Source organism: Tachypleus tridentatus, chromosome 2, assembly GCF_004210375.1.
Source record: "Tachypleus tridentatus isolate NWPU-2018 chromosome 2, ASM421037v1, whole genome shotgun sequence".
Classification (NCBI taxonomy): Eukaryota; Metazoa; Arthropoda; class Merostomata; order Xiphosura; family Limulidae; genus Tachypleus; species Tachypleus tridentatus.
The window spans coordinates 154,577,558-154,600,004 of NC_134826.1; the positions used below are offsets into that span (position 1 = coordinate 154,577,558).

At 33.0% G+C, this 22,447-nt stretch overlaps 1 protein-coding gene across 6 annotated transcripts in view; it reads right to left on the reverse strand.

Annotated features, from left to right (window-relative positions):
• Positions 1–22,447, reverse strand: part of LOC143245408 (uncharacterized) — an 89,659-nt gene that overhangs the window by 47,980 nt on the left and 19,232 nt on the right. For all 6 annotated transcript variants that reach the window (XM_076491721.1, XM_076491715.1, XM_076491718.1 and 3 more), the window contains 3 exons: positions 13,433–13,522; positions 4,398–4,514; positions 2,740–2,895 (listed from right to left, as the gene is read on the reverse strand). In XM_076491721.1, coding sequence (XP_076347836.1) covers positions 2,740–2,895; positions 4,398–4,514; positions 13,433–13,522 — 363 coding nt within the window. The remainder of the gene's footprint in view (positions 1–2,739; positions 2,896–4,397; positions 4,515–13,432; positions 13,523–22,447) is intronic.

The window sequence follows — 22,447 nt, forward strand, 5'->3', positions numbered from 1 at the left end:
CAATACAATACCAACACACTTCACACAGTTTCATATCAACTTGCTAGGTACAGAGGTTAGAAATCAATACATACCAACACACTTCACATACTTTCATATCAACATGCTAGGTACAGAGGTTAGAAATCAATACATACCAACACACTTCACATACTTTCATATCAACATGCTAGGTACAGAGGTTAGAAATCAATACATACCAACACACTTCACATACTTTCATATCAACATGCTAGGTACAGAGGTTAGAAATCAACAGAATACAAACACAGTGCACATACTTTGATATCAACTTGCTAGGTACAGTGCTTAGAAATCAACATTATACAAACACATTGCATATACTTTCATATCAACTTGCTAGGTACAGCAGTTAGAAATCAATACAATACTAACACACTTCACATACTTTCATATCAACTTGCTAGGTACACAGGTTAGAAATCAATACAATACCAACACACTTCACATACTTTCATATCAACTTGCTAGGTACAGCAGTTAGAAATCAATACAATACCAACACACTTCACATACTTTCATATCACCTTGCTAGGTACAGAGGTTAGAAATCAATACAGTACCAACACACTTCACATACTTTCATATCAACTTGCTAGGTACAGCAGTTAGAAATCAATACAATACCAACACACTTCACATACTTTCATATCAACTTGCTAGGTACACAGGTTAGAAATCAATACAATACCAACACACTTCACATACTTTCATATCAACTTGCTAGGTACAGCAGTTAGAAATCAATACAATACCAACACACTTCACATACTTTCATATCAACTTGCTAGGTACACAGGTTAGAAATCAATACAATACCAACACACTTCACATACTTTCATATCAACTTGCTAGGTACAGAGGTTAGAAATCAATACAATACCAACACACTTCACATACTTTCATATCACCTTGCTAGGTACAGAGGTTAGAAATCAATACAGTACCAACACACTTCACATACTTTCATATCAACATGCTAGGTACAGAAGTTAGAAATCAATACAGTACCAACACACTTCACACACTTTTATATCAACTTGCTAGGTACAGCAGTTAGAAAGCAACAGAATACAAACAAAGTGCACATACTTTCATATCAACATGCTAGGTACAGAGGTTAGAAATCAATACAATACCAACACACTTCACATACTTTCATGTCAACTTGCTAGGTACAGCAGTTAGAAATCAATACAATACCAACACACTTCACATACTTTCATATCACCTTGCTAGGTACAGAGGTTAGAAATCAATACAGTACCAACACACTTCACATACTTTCATATCAACTTGCTAGGTACAGAAGTTAGAAATCAATACAGTACCAACACACTTCACACACTTTTATATCAACTTGCTAGGTACAGCAGTTAGAAAGCAACAGAATACAAACACAGTGCACATACTTTCATATCACCTTGCTAGGTACAGAGGTTAGAAATCAATACATACCAACACACTTCACATACTTTCATATCAACATGCTAGGTACAGAGGTTAGAAATCAATACATACCAACACACTTCACATACTTTCATATCAACATGCTAGGTACAGAGGTTAGAAATCAATACAATACCAACACACTTCACACTTTCATATCAACTTGCTAGGTACAGAGGTTAGAAATCAATATAATACCAACACACTTTTATATCAACTTGCTAGGTACAGAGGTTAGAAATCAGCAGAATACAAACACAGTGCACATACTTTCATATCACCTTGCTAGGTACAGAGGTTAGAAATCAATACAGTACCAACACACTTCACACACTTTCATATCAACTTGCTAGGTACAGAAGTACTTGAAATACTTATGACACTACTTACTGTTTCCTTTGCACATTGATGTTCAGGGGTCTTTAGGACTACAATATCTTTTATATAAACCTATCTGAGGATTAGACTTGAGAGTTTAAGTTTTTAATATGATATTCAAATGTTTTATATTTAGTGTTGTGGGTTAATAGCCAAATACTTTTAGATGCAGGTTATTGCTTTGTGAGCTAAAACAAAATTATTGTAAAAGTAAGCTTTGAGTTTTTGTGTTAAAACTAAAGAGGTTGCAAAAATAAGGTATGGCTTTATGGGTTTAAACTAAACTGGTTGTAAAAATAAGGGATGGCTTTACAGGTTAAAACTAAAGTGCTTGTAAAAATAAGATATGGCTTTATGGGTTAAAACTAAAGTTGTTGTAAAAATAAGGTATGGCTTTATGAATTAAATCTAAAGTGGTTGTAAAAATAAAACATGGCTTCACAGGTTAAAACTAAAGTCATTGTAAAAATAAGGTGTAGCTTTATGGGATAAAACTAAAGTGGTTTTGAAAAGCAGGTTATGGTTTTATGGACAGTGTAGTTCTTATGTCAAGATATTGTAAATATTTAATGAATATAAAAATGTTACACAGATTTCTTCTATCACACATACACAAGATCTGTTATATTTACTACAGTATTAACATAAAATTATGTATTGCATTCTTGATGAAAGACAATTCTACTAAATAATATTTCAATTTCATAAAACACTGGTTATTTTTTAATTTTTTTGTCAGGGAAAGATGTATATAAATCAAAGGTAAATTATCTATAGCTACTCCATTGATATGTTATACTTATTGAAATTTATCAACCAATAACAAAAAGTTTGAAATTTGGTAGCCAAGTTTCATCCCATTAGACCAAACACTTGTACAAGAGAACTCACCTCTCTCAGCATCACAGCTTTGCAAGTCTTTCAATACTGCTCGAACACTGCCAGCAATCTTATTTTCTGCTGAACGTGTTTCTGTAGCAACTTTAATTCTGTCTAGTTCAGCACCTGCTAAGCTGTGAACTTCTTTGTTCTTCTCTTGGAAAGTAGCTGAAATAAATTATTCCTCAATATAAGGTTTCATAAGAAAACTTCTAACAGACAGAAAACTAATATCCACTCTCCATATCAGTATATTCAAGTTCATTTTTGACTAGTCAGAGCATCATAAAATACAGAGCTCTCCGTACATGAGACTGGCACGTACGATTCAACTTTAATTAAACATCTTAAAAACTAATGCCAAACCTAAAGAATAATCCTAATTTAACAGTAAAACCAGAGTATAACAGTTTAACCTTTAACATGACAGCTCACAACTATTCAAAGTTGGTTATTAGAGTACACATGATACTTTTAGACATTTATATTAGTAGAGGTACATATTCCACTTTTAAAAAATTATGTTACCATATAATCACATGATACTTTTAAACAATTATATCAGTCAAGGAACACATGATACTTTTAAATAATTGCATCTGTAAAGGTACACATTACACTTTTAACAAATTACATTAGTAAAAAAACAAATGATACTTTTAAACAATTACATTAGTTAAAGGTAAACATGATGCTTTTAAACTATTACATTAGTAAAGGTGCACATGATACTTTTAAACAATTACATTAGTAAAGGTGCACATGATACTTTTAAACAATTACATTAACAAAGGAACACATGATACTTTTAAATAATTGCATCTGTAAAGGTACACATTACACTTTTAACAAATTACATTAGTAAAAAAACAAATGATACTTTTAAACAATTACATTAGTTAAAGGTAAACATGATGCTTTTAAACTATTACATTAGTAAAGGTGCACATGATACTTTTAAACAATTACATTAGTAAAGGTGCACATGATACTTTTAAACAATTACATTAACAAAGGTACACATGATACTTTTAAACAATTACATTAAAGGTACACATGATACTTTTAAACAATTACATTAAAGGTACACATGATACTTTTAAACAATTATATTCATAAAGTAACACATGATACTTTAAACAATTATACTAGTAAAGGAACATGAGACTTTTAAATAATTAAATAAGTAAAGGTACACATGGCACTTTTAAACAATTACATTAACAAAGGTACACATTACACTTTTAAACAATTACAATAATAAAAGTACATGATACTTTTAAACAATTATATTAGTAAAAGTACACGAGATGCTTTTAAACAATTACATTAGTAAAGGTACACATGATACTTTTAAACAATTATATTAGTAAAAGAACACGGGTAAATCCCTCCAGTACGTACAACAAATTTTTAAAGTTTATACAGTCTCTTTTATTAATCTTTATTTTTATTAATATATCAAAAACACTCAATGTTTATAAAGTCACCAACATAAAGAAGTGTTTCACTCACATGCTGGTCTACTTTTATATATTTATTTATTTCATCCTAGAGCAGAAGGAGAAGTTACAACTTTTAAGTTGTAATAAATATTGTAAGAAGACACTATGAATGCATTTTGTGCCCAATTATCTGTGTTTATCAGCTAAGTCAATCTCTGAGCTCACCTTTCTTTACTTGGGAAGACTGGCTGACTCTGGTACGTGGACTACCTGGAACACGTACCATCCCTAACTTCTGAAGGACCAAAGCTCTTTCTTCACGCCATGTCGCAGGAGTTATTACTGTTAACATACCAGAACATATAGGAGGAATGTGTGATATTTGCAAGTATGTTAAATAAGGTAGTTATCTATAATCAAAAACAACAATTTATTTGATTATCAACTCCTTTATTATCATTTTATACCAGAGAAAGGATAATTTAAAAAAATAACAAGATGCTAGTTTGTAGTATTTTTATGTATATAAAGACACAAGCACCATCTTTTGTGAAAAGAGGACTATAGAAACCCTTGTAATCTCTGTAGCTAAACATGAAAGCTTGATGTATCATACATATGTAGATGTAGAATCCAAGTTGGTCACTCACTTACAAAATAACTCACTTTACCCCAAAGCAACAACTTGCCCAACAACACTAACATACAAAATGGTATCAACAACTACACAAACACATAGAAATTACCTCCCCCTTTAGAAAGGTCAGTCTAACACACACTAGGCTCTCACACCAATAAGGACAAAGAAAAATGTGTGTTAACAATGAAAATACAAACATGAAGTGACAATGAAAACAGGTTAACACAACAATGGTCCTTGTAAATCTTCAATAAGAGAGTCCACTTCTCTTACGTTTATTGTTGTAAGAACAAACCAAACCTTAGAAGAACACCACACCCTTCACCACTATGTTCTCTGTCAATCTTTTTGCACAGCAAGAGATGTACAGTTTGTATAAAAATATCCCCTCAGCCCACATCACCACAGAATACGATGAGATTTTCCTTTCTGAAGCAACACTGAGGTCAAGACATTAACTCTATGGAGAGGGTGGAGTACCCAGTGAGTACAACTGGTATGGAGAACAATATTGTAAGATAAATCTAAGCTTTCTTAACGTGTCTTTATAAAATATCTCACACATCACCATTGTTAGCTATTATCATCAACATACAATGGAACAAAATGTTTAAAAAGAAATATGTACATACTTTAAATGCTAATTTACCTACGTTCTTAACTACGTCTTTACGTTTCATTTATCATTTATTTATAATGTTTTATCCTACATTCTTAACTACATCTTCACATTTCACATATCCTTTATTTATACCGTTTTATCCTACATTCTTAACTATATGTCTTTACATTTCACATATCCCTTATTTATACCGTTTTATCCTACATTCTTAATTATACGTCTTTACATTTCACATATCCTTTATTTATACCGTTTTATCCTACATTCTTAACTATACGTCTTCACATTTCACATATCCTTTATTTATACCGTTTTATCCTACATTCTTAACTATACGTCTTCACATTTCACATATCCTTTATTTATACCATTTTATCCTACATTCTTAACTATACGTCTTCACATTTCACATACCCTTTATTTATACCGTTTTATCCTACATTCTTAACTATACGTCTTCACATATCCTTTATTTATACCGTTTTATTCTACATTCTTAACTATACGTCTTCACATATCCTTTATTTATACCGTTTTATTCTACATTCTTAACTATACGTCTTCACATTTCACATATCCTTTATTTATACCGTTTTATCCTACATTCTTAACTATACGTCTTCACATTTCACATATCCTTTATTTATACCGTTTTATCCTACATTCTTAACTATACGTCTTCACATTTCACATATCCTTTATTTATACCGTTTTATCCTACATTCTTAACTATACGTCTTCACATTTCACATATCCTTTATTTATACCGTTTTATCCTACATTCTTAACTATCGTCTTCACATTTCACATATCCTTTATTTATGCGCTTTTATCCTACATTCTTAACTATATCGTCTTCACATTTCACATATCCTTTATTTATACCGGTTTTATCCTACGTTTCTTAACTATACGTCTTCACATTTCACATATCCTTTATTTATGCGGGTTTTATCCTACATTCTTAACTATCGTCTTCACATTTCACATATCCTTTATTTATGCGGTTTTATCCTACATTTCTTAACTATCGTCTTCACATTTCACATATCATTTTATTTATGCCGGTTTTATCCTACATTCTTAACTATACGTCTTCACATTTCACATATCCTTTATTTATACCGTTTTATCCTACATTCTTAACTATACGTCTTCACATTTCACATATCCTTTATTTATACCATTTTATCCTACATTCTTAACTATATGTCTTTACATTTCACATATCCTTTATTTATACCGTTTTATCCTACATTCTTAACTATATGTCTTTACATTTCACATATCCTTTATTTATACCATTTTATCTTACATTCTTAACTATGTCTTTACATTTCACATATCCTTTATTTATACCGTTTTATCCTACATTCTTAACTATGTCTTTACATTTCACATATCCTTTATTTATGCCGCTTTTATCCTACATTCTTAACTATATGTCTTTACATTTCACATATCCTTTATTTATACCGTTTTATCCTACATTCTTAATTATATGTCTTTACATTTCACATATCCTTTATTTATACCGTTTTATCCTACATTCTTAACTATACGTCTTTACATTTCACATATCCTTTATTTATACCGTTTTATCCTACATTCTTAACTATACGTCTTTACATTTCACATATCCTTTACTTATACCGTTTTATCCTACATTCTTAACTATACGTCTTTACATTTCACATATCCTTTATTTATACCGTTTTATCCTATATTCCTGTTATCAGCCTTATTTTTCATTCAACACATCATCATGGGCATCCCTGACCAATATTACAATATGATAGACTAAGAAATGTTTAGCCACCAGAAGAATGGCACACTTGCTGACCCTCGTGAACCAAGGAGATGGTTTATATTTTAAAAGTTATTAAATCTTTCAAATATGTCTCTTAAAACATAAATAACACATAACTTAAAGATAGAACCTAAATACAATTCAACTACCTGCCAACCTAACACATTTCTATATGAGAAGCATTGCATAAAGTAGTTTGACTAGTTCTTTATATAACTTTTTTGGGAAATTGTATTTTCAAACATGCTCTTTTATTGGCTATAACCATCATAAGCATAACTGGTTGAAAAATCACTACTACTTGTATATAAAGTGGGCACAACTTCTGTGAAGATTTTAAAGAAAATTACCTCTTGTTTCTATGGATCTGTGCTAAGGAGATAAAAGCAGAATGTATAAACAGAACAATTAAGAAAGTTTATATCTATACATAGAATTAAGGTGTAACTGTAGAAGTATATTCAGTTACATTTCAGACTATGTGGAGTTAAGCATCACATGACAAGATAACTAAAGTTTGAAAATAGTTTCTGAAATAAGGGATTTAAACTTCAGATAACATGAAACTTTCAACAATAATGTAAATGTTAATTCTAACTTTATTTGCATACATTGATCATAAAGTAGCTTCACCAAATATTTAATGTGATTAAGTAAAACCTAGTAATGTATGCAGAAACTGGTAGTACCTCTCTCTATAGGGTTAAGTGCAATAAACATCAGGTGAGAAGTTTTGTAGCCCTATTTGCCTGCTGGAAACCATCTTGTTTGTGTATTTTTCAACTACTTATAGAGCAATTTGTTACAGCATGACCTCATGTTGTCTGCGTACTGAAAGTGTAGTGAAATATCTAAACAATAAAATTGGAGAAATATTTGACGATTTCTTAATTTAGTGTCCACATTGTAGAAAAGGTTTCTATTTTTAACTTCAATAAATTTACATATGATTTAGGTTTAAAACTAAATTAATATATATTTTTCTTTCCTGGTAAACTTTATGTAGTCAGCCCTAGGCTGTGTGATTGCACACGTCTTCACTCAGGCTCACTGATAAAGTTAATTAACAATTTATTATTTACATTTTTCTAGGACTGTATTGTACTTATGTATAATGAAAAGAAACTTGTTAGTAAAACTGTACAAGTTTTGATGTGGGCTAATTAATACATCAGAAGATTTTAAATTTTCACATGCAAAAACTTTCTCACCTCCAAATAACGAACAAATAGTTTTATTTACAAAACCTTTATCACCTCCAGATAGTGAACAAATAGTTTTCTTTACAAAACCTTTATAACCTCCAGATAGTGAACAAATAGTTTTCTTTACAAAACCTTTATAACCTCCAGATAGTGAACAAATAGTTTTATTTACAAAACCTTTATAACCTCCAGATAGTGAACAAATAGTTTTATTTACAAAACCTTTATAACCTCCAGATAGTGAACAAATAGTTTTCTTTACAAAAACTTTATAACCTCCAGATAGTGAACAAATAGTTTTCTTTACAAAACCTTTATCACCTCCAGATAGTGAACAAATAGTTTTCTTTACAAAACCTTTATCACCTCCAGATAGTGAACAAATAGTTTTCTTTACAAAATCTTTATAGCCTCCAGATAGTGAACAAATAGTTTTCTTTACGAAATCTTTATAACCTCCAGATAGTGAACAAATAGTTTTCTTTACAAAATCTTTATAACCTCCAGATAGTGAACAAATAGTTTTCTTTACAAAATCTTTATAACCTCCAGATAGTGAACAAATAGTTTTCTTTACAAAATCTTTATAACCTCCAGATAGTGAACAAATAGTTTTCTTTACAAAATCTTTATAACCTCCAGATAGTGAACAAATAGTTTTCTTTACAAAATATTTATAACCTCCAGATAGTGAACAAATAGTTTTCTTTACAAAATCTTTCAAACCTCCAGATAGTGAACAAATAGTTTTCTTTACAAAATCTTTCAAACCTCCATAAAAAATTAGAAAATATATGTTACACTTTTTTTCATATAGAATGACCAGAAATTAGAAAAAACAAAATGTCTTGTCTAACAAGCTTAAATATACAACTTATACACATCTATAATATTTATTATTTTTATATTACTGGACTTTCAGCCACATCTGACTAAAATTACAGAAACCACAATGACTTGGCACATATGACTGTATCTAATGGCCTTTAGTGGTCTAGTCTTTTGTAACATGTAGTCACATTTTGATGATAATACATTACATATAAATATACATTATTACTATTTATAGATGAGCTCTTAAATTTCAATTATTTCTCTTAAAATTTAGAAAATTAGTACAGAAAACTATTACCCCTTCTAATTATAAACTTTGCACTCATTTGTTGCTTGCTATAGATGGCTAAGCCTTTACAAATTGTTAAAAATGCCCAACATTCCTGTTATAAAAAATCATTCAAAATGATAAAGGCACTAGATCCAGACCAAATTTGGAGAGGATTGTCCTGTCTTGACTTTCCTAACATTATCAGTTTTCAAGATACATGCACAGAAACACAAACACACACCTGACTACAAGCATTCCTTTACAATACAGTTTTGTTACACTAGTCACCCAAACTAAAATGAAATAATTAGTTTAACATTTGTTAAAGTATGACACTTCACAGGTTTATCAATAATCCACAAATGTTAGTTTACTAAAACAATAAGTATATAAAGACATTACATCATGTCATCAAAAATTGCTTTTACACACATAATTAACAGCATTCTAGATAAGATACTATACCAGAATTTTACTTAGAATATCTTCAGAAAGAACAGATGAACCATTACTTACAGTTGTAGTTTAAAGAATACTTAAATCGTTAGTTATATTTGGGGTTTAAACAACAGAACAAATTGTTACTTACAGTTAGAGTTTAAACAACAAATGATCCGTTACTTACAGTTACAGTTTAAAGAACAGATGAACCATTACTTACAGTTAGACTTTAAAGAACAAGTGATCCTTTACCTACAGTTGGAGTGTAAGGACAAGTGATCAGTTACTTACAGTTACAGCTTACAGAACAGATGAGCCCTTACTTACAGTAACAGCTTACAGAACAGATGCACCATTACTTACAGTTAAAAGTTTACATAACAGATAAGCTGTGACTTAACAGCTTACTTACAGTTACAGTTTAAAGAACAGATGAACCATTACTTACAATTAGTTTAAAGAACAGATGAACTGTCACTTAAAGTTGGAGTTTAAAGTACAGATGAACCATTACTTACAATTAGTTTAAAGAACAGATGAACTGTCACTTAAAGTTGGAGTTTAAAGTACAGATGAACCATTACTTACAATTAGTTTAAAGTACAGATGAACTGTTACTTACAGTGAGAGTTTAAAGTACAGATGAACCGTTACTTACAGTGAGAGTTTAAAGTACAGATGAACCGTTACTTACAGTGAGAGTTTAAAGTACAGATGAACCGTTACTTACAGTGAGAGTTTAAAGTACAGATGAACCGTTACTTACAGTGAGAGTTGAAAGTACAGATGAACCGTTACTTACAGTGAGAGTTGAAAGTACAGATGAACCGTTACTTACAGTGAGAGTTGAAAGTACAGATGAACCGTTACTTACAGTGAGAGTTTAAAGTACAGATGAACCGTTACTTACAGTGAGAGTTGAAAGTACAGATGAACCGTTACTTACAGTGAGAGTTGAAAGTACAGATGAACCGTTACTTACAGTGAGAGTTTAAAGTACAGATGAACCGTTACTTACAGTGAGAGTTTAAAGTACAGATGAACCGTTACTTACAGTGAGAGTTGAAAGTACAGATGAACCGTTACTTACAGTGAGAGTTGAAAGTACAGATGAACCGTTACTTACAGTGAGAGTTGAAAGTACAGATGAACCGTTACTTACAGTGAGAGTTGAAAGTACAGATGAACCGTTACTTACAGTGAGAGTTGAAAGTACAGATGAACCGTTACTTACAGTGAGAGTTGAAAGTACAGATGAACCGTTACTTACAGTGAGAGTTGAAAGTACAGATGAACCGTTACTTACAGTGAGAGTTGAAAGTACAGATGAACCGTTACTTACAGTGAGAGTTGAAAGTACAGATGAACCGTTACTTACAGTGAGAGTTTAAAGTACAGATGAACCGTTACTTACAGTGAGAGTTGAAAGTACAGATGAACCGTTACTTACAGTGAGAGTTTAAAGTACAGATGAACCGTTACTTACAGTGAGAGTTTAAAGTACAGATGAACCGTTACTTACAGTGAGAGTTTAAAGTACAGATGAACCGTTACTTACAGTGAGAGTTTAAAGTACAGATGAACCGTTACTTACAGTGAGAGTTTAAAGTACAGATGAACCGTTACTTACAGTGAGAGTTTAAAGTACAGATGAACCGTTACTTACAGTGAGAGTTTAAAGTACAGATGAACCGTTACTTACAGTGAGAGTTTAAAGTACAGATGAACCGTTACTTACAGTGAGAGTTTAAAGTACAGATGAACCGTTACTTACAGTGAGAGTTTAAAGTACAGATGAACCGTTACTTACAGTGAGAGTTTAAAGTACAGATGAACCGTTACTTACAGTGAGAGTTTAAAGTACAGATGAACCGTTACTTACAGTGAGAGTTTAAAGTACAGATGAACCGTTACTTACAGTGAGAGTTTAAAGTACAGATGAACCGTTACTTACAGTGAGAGTTTAAAGTACAGATGAACCGTTACTTACAGTGAGAGTTTAAAGTACAGATGAACCGTTACTTACAGTGAGAGTTTAAAGTACAGATGAACCGTTACTTACAGTGAGAGTTTAAAGTACAGATGAACCGTTACTTACAGTGAGAGTTTAAAGTACAGATGAACCGTTACTTACAGTGAGAGTTTAAAGTACAGATGAACCGTTACTTACAGTGAGAGTTTAAAGTACAGATGAACCGTTACTTACAGTGAGAGTTTAAAGTACAGATGAACCGTTACTTACAGTGAGAGTTTAAAGTACAGATGAACCGTTACTTACAGTGAGAGTTTAAAGTACAGATGAACCGTTACTTACAGTGAGAGTTTAAAGTACAGATGAACTGTTACTTACAGTGAGAGTTTAAAGTACAGATGAACCGTTACTTACAGTGAGAGTTTAAAGTACAGATGAACCGTTACTTACAGTGAGAGTTTAAAGTACAGATGAACCGTTACTTACAGTGAGAGTTTAAAGTACAGATGAACCGTTACTTACAGTGAGAGTTTAAAGTACAGATGAACCGTTACTTACAGTGAGAGTTTAAAGTACAGATGAACCGTTACTTACAGTGAGAGTTTAAAGTACAGATGAACCGTTACTTACAGTGAGAGTTTAAAGTACAGATGAACTGTTACTTACAGTGAGAGTTTAAAGTACAGATGAACCGTTACTTACAGTGAGAGTTTAAAGTACAGATGAACCGTTACTTACAGTGAGAGTTTAAAGTACAAATGAACCGTTACTTACAGTGAGAGTTTAAAGTACAGATGAACCGTTACTTACAGTGAGAGTTTAAAGTACAGATGAACTGTTACTTACAGTGAGAGTTCAAAGAACAGATGAACTGTTACTTACAGTGAGAGTTCAAAGAACAGATGAACTGTTACTTACAGTTAAGAGTTCAAAGAACAGATGAACTGTTACTTACAGTTAAGAGTTCAAAGAACAGATGAACTGTTACTTACAGTTAAGAGTTCAAAGAACAGATGAACTGTTACTTACAATTGGAGTTTAAAGAACAGATGAACTGTTACTTACAATTGGAGTTTAAAGAACAGATGAACTGTTACTTACAATTGGAGTTTAAAGAACAGATGAACTGTTACTTACAATTGGAGTTTAAAGAACAGATGAACTGTTACTTACAATTGGAGTTTAAAGAACAGATGAACTGTTACTTACAATTGGAATTTAAAGAACAGATGAACTGTTACTTACAATTGGAGTTTAAAGAACACATGAACTGTTACTTACAGTTAAGAGTTTAAAGAACACATGAACTGTTACTTACAGTTAAGAGTTTAAAGAACACATGAACTGTTACTTACAGTTAAGAGTTTAAAGAACACATGAACTGTTACTTACAGTTAAGAGTTTAAAGAACACATGAACTGTTACTTACAATTGGAGTTTAAAGAACAGATGAACTCTTACTTACAATTGGAGTTTGCCACCTTGGAACTTTTCTTCCTTTTCCTAATCCTTTTTCCAGGTGAAATATTTATGGTGTTAGAATTTTCTTTGGAAGCTGATGAGATAAAAGTAAAAATATACTATTAGCATTATATGTTAATTACATGTTATTTCCTAATTAAGATAAACACTCATATAATGGTTAAAGTACCATGAAATAGCAACTTGAAAGCTTCAGCTACACTCATCATTGTTCATAATTACGTTAAAAAATGACTTGCATTTTCACAGATTGCACTTGTTTATTCTCATGTTTTCTTTAGTCTGCTATGGATTTTAAATCAAATTAAGCATTTCTAATGAAAATAAATGAGTAGGATGTGAAACAAATGGGATATACAGTTAGTCAGCTATATTTAATAATTTAATTTCACAAAAAAATAGTGTAAAAGCTTACAAAAGTTCTTTAAAATATAGTAATATAATAGACAATTATATATTTAAATACAAACATATAGTAACATAATTGGCACACCAATAATTAAACAAAAGGATCAGCAAGGACAAACATACAGTAACATAAGAGAGAAGTGTATAGTTAAATACAAATATATAGTAACTCAATACACAAGTATACAATTAAATACAAACATATAGTAACATAATAGAAAAATCTATACTTAAACACAAGGATCTGTGAATACAAAAATATAGTGGCATGATACACAAGTACATAATTAAATACACACATAGTAATACAATAGACAAGTATATAATTGAATACAAACACATTGCAACCTAACAGACAAGTATATAATTAAATACAAACATATAGAAACATAACAGACAAGTATATAATTAAATACAAACATATAGAAACATAACAGACAAGTATATAATTAAATACAAACATATAGAAACATAACAGACAAGTCTATAATTAATTACAAACATACAGTAACATAATAGACAATTATACAATTAAATACAAACATATTGTAATTAAACACAAAGATCTGTAAGGACAAACATATAGTAACATAAGAGGCAAGTCTAATAAATTACAAACATACAGCAACATAATAAACAAGTATATGGGTGGGTGGGTGATTTAGTGTTTTATGGCACAACGCAGATAGGTTATCTGTGCCAAACGTCAGGTAAAAAGGTAAAAGTAAATTTGGTAAAATTCATAAAAGGAAATTAAGGCAAAACAAAACAAAGTGAAAAAAATAAATAAATAGCATAAAACCAAAGTTTACATCTGGTCAAGAGAAAATCTACAGTAATTCAAACTGTAAAAAACTTTCTGTAGTGTGACTGTAATAATCATAACTCGCCAGGAAGTCTAACATGTAAGTACAAAAACAACTGTCAGTCACCCGAAGTTGGCCTTTCCAGTCCTTGTTTCGAGTCAATGTTATGGCCAGTTTCTAATTTCAAATCAAACTAGATGAACTGTGATTTTTAAAAAGGAACCACATTAAAAAGGTGTAATGTACACATTAAAAAAACTTAAATGGCATTAAAAAGATTACTGGTCTTTAAAACAATACCATGGTGGACACTATCATTATCACCAATAACACTGTCTAATGTTATGGACAAACCTTGGGACAGAACATGCTTAAAATGGTGCTATTGTTGTGAATCGTAACAATGACAAGAAAGTAAAATATGGCTTGTTATCATAGGAGTGTTACATCAATTCTAGATAAAAGAAAACATGAGTTAAAAACTGTGACCAATGCATAGTCTAGTCAGAACAACTTCTTCTTTCCGATCCTTGTGGAAGCTAGACAGCCAAAGTCCAATATAGGGTTTTATTTGGAAGAGCTTGTTTTTGCGTTGCTTACTCCAAGTTGACTGCCATCTGGCATGGAGCTGAGCCTTAAATACAGGACAATTGTCGATGTATGGGAAAGGCACAGCTGTGATAGTGCCAGAGCAAATAGACTCTTAGCTGTAGTGCTGACAAGCTCATCTGCGAACACCAACGTGGCTCAGTATCCAGAAAAACTGGACAGAAGTAGATGTTAAAGAGAAATGGGCCAATCGGTTTTGAATATCAGTGAGAACAGGGCCAGTAGAGAACTAAGTGAGTCAGTATAAATCGTGAAGTTCAAGAACTGCTTAGCTTCTATGTGATCCAGGGTACGAGAAATTGTACACAGTTCAGCAGTGAACACAGAAGCTGTAGAGAGGATTCTGCACGCAACCACTGAACCAGAACAAACCATGGCAGAGCCCACACAGTCACATGATTTCAAGCCATTTGTATAAATAGGAATGGAAGGATGGTTTGAAAGATGTTCAGCAAATAGCAGACAGTATTTCCAATCAGGAGTGTCTACTTTGGTCAAATGACTTAAAGATAGGTCATAACTGGGGGCTATAAGAAGCCATGGTGTAATGGGTTGTTGACCAGTGGATACAGCATTGTTATCCAAGGACAGACCCAATTCACCTAACTGTGCTTGGATACGAAGGCCAAAATGAGCAATGGCAGACCATCTGGTTTGAAAAAGCATAGCCCATCAAGGAAGGAAAACACAACCCTAGGTGGGATGCTTTGGTGAAGAACGAAGTTTTGAAGCATATAGTAAAGACAGTTGCAAACAGCGGAGGTGCAAAGAAGGTTCATGAGGCTCTATTTATAAAGCTCTAAACTGGGGAAGTGCAGAAAGCACCAGTGCACAGCCAAAGTCCTTGATGATGAATAGGATCTAGCATCTTTAAGGCTGATGGTCTAGCAGAGCCATAGACCAGTGATCCATAGTCGAGTTTCAATCAAATAAAAGCACAATATATCTTTAGCAGAGAATGTTGATCCACCCCCTAAATGGTGGTAGAGAGGACACAGAGGATGTTCAATGCTCTTGTACATTTGAACCATACCTACTGATGTGTGGTCAAAGATAAACTTCAAGAACTTAGTCTCAGAGACACAGGAAGCACAACCTCACTGATACGAAATTCACGATCAGGGTGAATAACCCATTGGCGGCAAAAGTGCATGCAAATGGTTTTAAAAAGAGAAGGTAATGCCATTTGCTGTGGTCCACTTCAGTAAATGATTGAGGACATTCTGTAGCTGCCGCTCAATATACCTCACGTTCAACGACTGAGATGAGATGTGAAAGTCGTTAACATAGAGCCTGTTTGCAACAGTGAGAGGGAGTTGTTCAGTGATAGCATTAATTTTTATACTGAAAAGTGTGACACTCAGAACACAGCCCTGAGGGACTCGCTGTAGAAAAGAATGGGAAAGTGTCAAACACACACAAACTTGGAATCTCTTTTTCAATCAAAAACATTTTAATAAAAATGGGTTAATGGCCACGTAACCCATATATATGGAGGTCTCGAAAAGTGCCACACCTCTATGTTGTGTCATAAGCCTTCTCAATGTCAAAGAATATTGGTACAAGATGTTCTCATTTGAGAAAGGCTTCTCTCATTGACATTTCAAATGAAATCAGATGGTCCATGGTAGAGTGCTGTCGTCGTAACCCACACTGGGTGGATGAGGGGAGGTTGTTTGATTTGAGGAACCAAACAAGAGTGACATTAACCATCCTCTCTAAGGTCTTACAGAGACAGCTCATCAAAGCAATTGGACAGTAGTTTAAAGAAATCTTGGGATACTTCCCAGGCATAGAAAAAGGTAGGACAATAGCATGGCCCCAGGCATCAGGAAAACACTCTCCTGTCAGATCCAGTTAAAAACAATCAGAAGAATAGCAAGAGAAGCAGGAGATAGATAGCACAGCATATCATATTGGACATCCTCAGGTCCAACCAATGTACTGCCAGTTTGAGTTCCACCAGTGTAAAGGGACAATTATAAAGATGATTGCTCTGCCCGAGTCTTGATGGCTAAGAAGGCGAAAGATAAAGCAGAAGTGCTATATACCCAACAAAAGCTGTCACCTAGAGTATCGGCAATGCTCTGGGTGTCAATTACTTCCTGACTATCAGAGTGCAAGATCGAGAGGGGGACAGAATTATATTAGCCACTGACCTTTCGAATCTTGTCCCATATAACTTTGAAACTGGTGGTAAAAGATATATCACTTGTGAACTTAATCCAAGATTCCTTCTGGCTTTGACGTCTTACCCACCGAGCATGTGCACAGGCCAGTTGGAAAGTATTGCGATTCGAGAGTGTGGAATATCTTCGGAAAATGTGTTGAGGTTTAAGGAATACATCGAGCAACTGCTTGTATAATACAGTCAGTTACTTCTGCCACACAGTCATCTATTGATGGCTTACAGACGATGGCAAGATCGGATTCTGTGAGACCAGTGAAAGAGGACTAGTTTGCGTGATCCACTTTCCACCAGAGCACACGGGTAGGGTGCCACCCTACAACCACAGCCAGTCTCTCTCAAAATGATAGGAAAATGATCAATGCCTCGTGGATTATTGTCAACTTTCCATGAAAAATGGGAGAATAGTGAAGTGGAGCAAACTAAGAGATCAATAGCAGTAAAGGACTGACTAGGTGCATGAAAATAAGTAGAAGAACCAGTATTGAAAAGAGTAAAGATGTGATCAGAGAGCATAGCAGAGGGGATGATGTCCATTAAAGTCCCCCATGATGAAAAAGGGAGATGGTAACTGTTCAATGAGAGCATCAAGGTCTGATGGATCATATGTCTCTCCAGGTGACAGATAGAGAGAACAAATAGTGATGGTATGAACCAAAAAAACACAGATGGCTACAGCTTCCAAGGATGTGTCAAATGGCAAAGACAGGGTGGGTACATACTGATCAACAAACAGTTCCACCCCTCCATGCACTCGTCCATCACACAGCCTGTCATTTCTCTGTAAAGAAAACAGCCAAAAGGTGACTATATTGATAGGTTTCAGAAATGTTTCCTGTAAAGAGACAAACAGAATGGAATGTAAACTTCGACAGTTCCATTGTATCAGGGTGGCCATTTTTATTTATGTGTAGGCGAATTAGGCGGAGAACCCTTCTCTTTACAACCACGACTTTTTTTCCTTATTCAAGAGAGGTCTGTCAACCTCCATGAATCCTGCCCTGGGTCAATTAGGCAGGTCTTTGCTGTTGGAAGGGGATTCCATAGACTGAGGACATGAACAAATGATTGTTTTACATCTTGGGGTGAGAGAGAAAGATGGATCCGAGGAAATGCCTGTACCCGGAACAAAAGGATGTTGATCTTGGGGTTTAGTGGAATGTATATAAGGGACAAAGATAGGTGTTAAAGTTGATTCATCAACTTTTTTAACCATAGAGGTGAAAAAAACTTTTCAATTGTTTGGAGAACAATTCTTTAAGAGGCACAAAAAGTACTCTCTGCACTCCCACAGTAGCTGTGGAACAAAGTTCAGCAGCATGCATCTGAGATGAGGTAGTAGACAGCAATTTTCAAGCCTCAAAATAGGTAATGTTATAAATCGTTTACAAACGCTGCACCTCTTTTTCTTCCAACCATTTAGGGCAAGAACAAAAGTAGGATGGGTGAGAGCCATTGCAATTGATGCAATGAGGGTCCGTTTCACACTGATAGCCATCATGGTCCTTGCCACTGTAACGAGCACACGTCAAGGAACCAAGACATGACATCTTTGAGTGACCGAACCATTGACACTGGAAACATCAGAGAGGGTTTGGAATGTATGGCCATACTCTGCAATTAAGATACCCTGTCTTGATAGTGGCAGGCGGACTGGGTAACGTAAATGTCAGAATGAGGACATTGGTCAGCACCATAATTCCATCTTTGTGAGTAGAGATACGTCTCACTGCAGAAACTACTTGGGTGGAGAAACCAGCAAGAATCTCCGACTCTGGGATGTTCTTCAAATCCCTCTCAATAATAACTCATCATGATGAATTCAAAGGAGCATGAGAGATGTAATCTCTATAAGTATATCCCAAATTACCTTTGAAAGCAACAGGAGTTCACTGTGTTGAGATGTGGATGTTTCCACCAATATATCACCAGATCGAAGCCTTTTTACTGACTTTGGAGATCCAGCAAGTCCCTCTAGTCCCTTCTGAATGAAAAAGGGAGACATTTGCCCTGAAGATTTGTCTGAAAGTGAGTGTAATATAAGAAAGTGAGGTACAATAGGTGGTACAAATGGTAAGGATTGCTGCTCAGAATCTTCAAGACATGATCATTTACCTATAGACTGTTTTTTCATTATTTTATTACGATTTTTAATTAAAGTATCCATAATAAAGAAAGGGAAATTTCATTGCCCACTGACCCAACCCATCATGGAGCCCTACAAGGGGATGCACTACAATGTCAAACAAGAACACTGCAGCAATGCCAGGGTTTCGTGAGCACTATACTCAAACACCACCATCAGATATAATGTCCACAACACATGTTGAGAACATCCAACACTAGTACTTGGTTGACCCTAGCCCGAGTGGACCAGCCAATTGACACAAGGAGGGCCACCCCAAGGCCACCCATCTTCAGGAATTCAAGGCCAAAGTAGTGTGTTAGGGTTTGACCCCTCAACCATCAGGATCCTCTCCCCCCCTTCATGGATTGCCATGCACGGCAAACACGTGGGTGGATGTTTAGATCCCAGAGGAGGTAAACTAAAAGAAAAGAACCTTCCCTGGGGGTCCCTCACCACGTACAGGAATCCACATCGAGGAGTAAACAAGTATATAAATAAACACAAAAATATAGTACCACAACAGACGAGTATATAAATAAACACAAACATATGTATAATAGACAAGTATATAATTAAATACGAACACATAGTAACATGACAGACAAGTATATAATTCAATACAAACATACAGCAACACAAAAGACAGTATATAATTAAATACAAACATACAGTAGCCTAAGAGACAAGTCTATAATTAAATACTAACATTTCGTAACATGACAGACAAGTATATGATTAAATGCAAACATACAGTAATATACTAAAAAGTATATATTTAAATAGAAACATATAGTAACATGGCAGACAAGTACATTATTAAACACAAAGAGTAACATAATAGACAAGTATATAATTAAATACAAACATGTAGTAACATAAGAAACAGCTATATAATTAAATACAAACACCTAGTAACATAACAGACAAGCATATAATTAAATACAGGGATCAGTAAGAACAAAAAGATAGTAACATAAGAGAGAAGTATATAATTAAACAAAATCATCAGTAAGGACAAACATATAGTAACATAATAGAGAAGTCTATAATTAAACAAATATAGTAACACAATACACAAGTACATAAATAAAAATTTATAGTAACATAACAGACAAATATACAATTAAATACAAAAATATAGTAACATAATACATAAGTATATAATTAAACACAAGGATCTCTAAGGACAAAAATATAGTTACATAATGGACAAGTCTATAATTAGAGACATATAGTGATATAACAGACAAGTATATAATTAAATACAAACATATAGTAACATAATACAGAAGTATATAATCAAATACAAACACAGGGTAACATAATAAACAGATATATAATTAAATACAAACATAGGGTAACATAATAGAAACGTATATAACTAAACAAACATATAGTATCATGACACACAAGTATATAACTAAACACAAGCATCTGTAAGGACAAACATATACTAATAAAGTAGACAAGCCTATAATTAAATACAAGGATCTGTAAGGACAAAAATATGGTAAAATAGATTATCTATAATTAAATACAAACATACAGCAACATAAGACAAGTATATAATTAACTACAAACACAGTAAAATAAGAGACAAGTATATAATTAAATACAAACATATAGTAGCATAATACACAAGTACGTAATCAAATACAAACATAGTAACATAACAGACAAGTATATACTTAAATACAAACATACAGTAACATAATACACAAGTAGATAATTCAACACAAGGATCTCTAAGGACAAACACATTGCAACCTAACAGACAAGTCTATAATTAATTACAAGCATGTAGTAACATAATAGACAAGTCTATAATTAATTACAAACATACAGTAACATAATACACAAGTAGATAATTCAACACAAGGATCTCTAAGGACAAACACATTGCAACCTAACAGACAAGTCTATAATTAATTAAAAGCATGTAGTAACATAATAGACAAGTCTATAATTAATTAAATGCATGTAGTAACATAATAGACAAGTCTATAATTAATTACAAACATACAGTAACATAATACACAAGTAGATAATTCAACACAAGGATCTCTAAGGACAAACACATTGCAACCTAACAGACAAGTCTATAATTAATTACAAGCATGTAGTAACATAATAGACAAGTCTATAATTAATTACAAACATACAGTAACATAATACACAAGTAGATAATTCAACACAAGGATCTCTAAGGACAAACACATTGCAACCTAACAGACAAGTCTATAATTAATTAAAAGCATGTAGTAACATAATAGACAAGTCTATAATTAATTAAATGCATGTAGTAACATAATAGACAAGTCTATAATTAATTACAAACATACAGTAACATAATACACAAGTAGATAATTCAACACAAGGATCTCTAAGGACAAACACATTGCAACCTAACAGACAAGTCTATAATTAATTACAAGCATGTAGTAACATAATAGACAAGTCTATAATTAATTACAAACATATAGTAACAAAACAGACAAGTCTATAATTAAACACGAGGATCAGTAAGGACAAACATATAGTAACATTACAGACAAGTCAATAATATCATCAACAAAAATAAACAGTAGTGAATCTACTAGACTTGTTGATGTTAGTATGACAGGTTAACTTTCACATATACTATCATCAACAAAAATAAACAGTAGTGAATCTACTAGACTTGTTGATGTTAGTATGACAGGTTAACTTTCACATATACTATCATCAACAAAAATAAACAGTAGTGGATCTACTAGACTTGTTGATGTTAGTATGACAGGTTAACTTTCACATATACTATCATCAACAAAAATAAACAGTAGTGGATCTACTGGACTTGCTGATGTTAGTATGACAGGT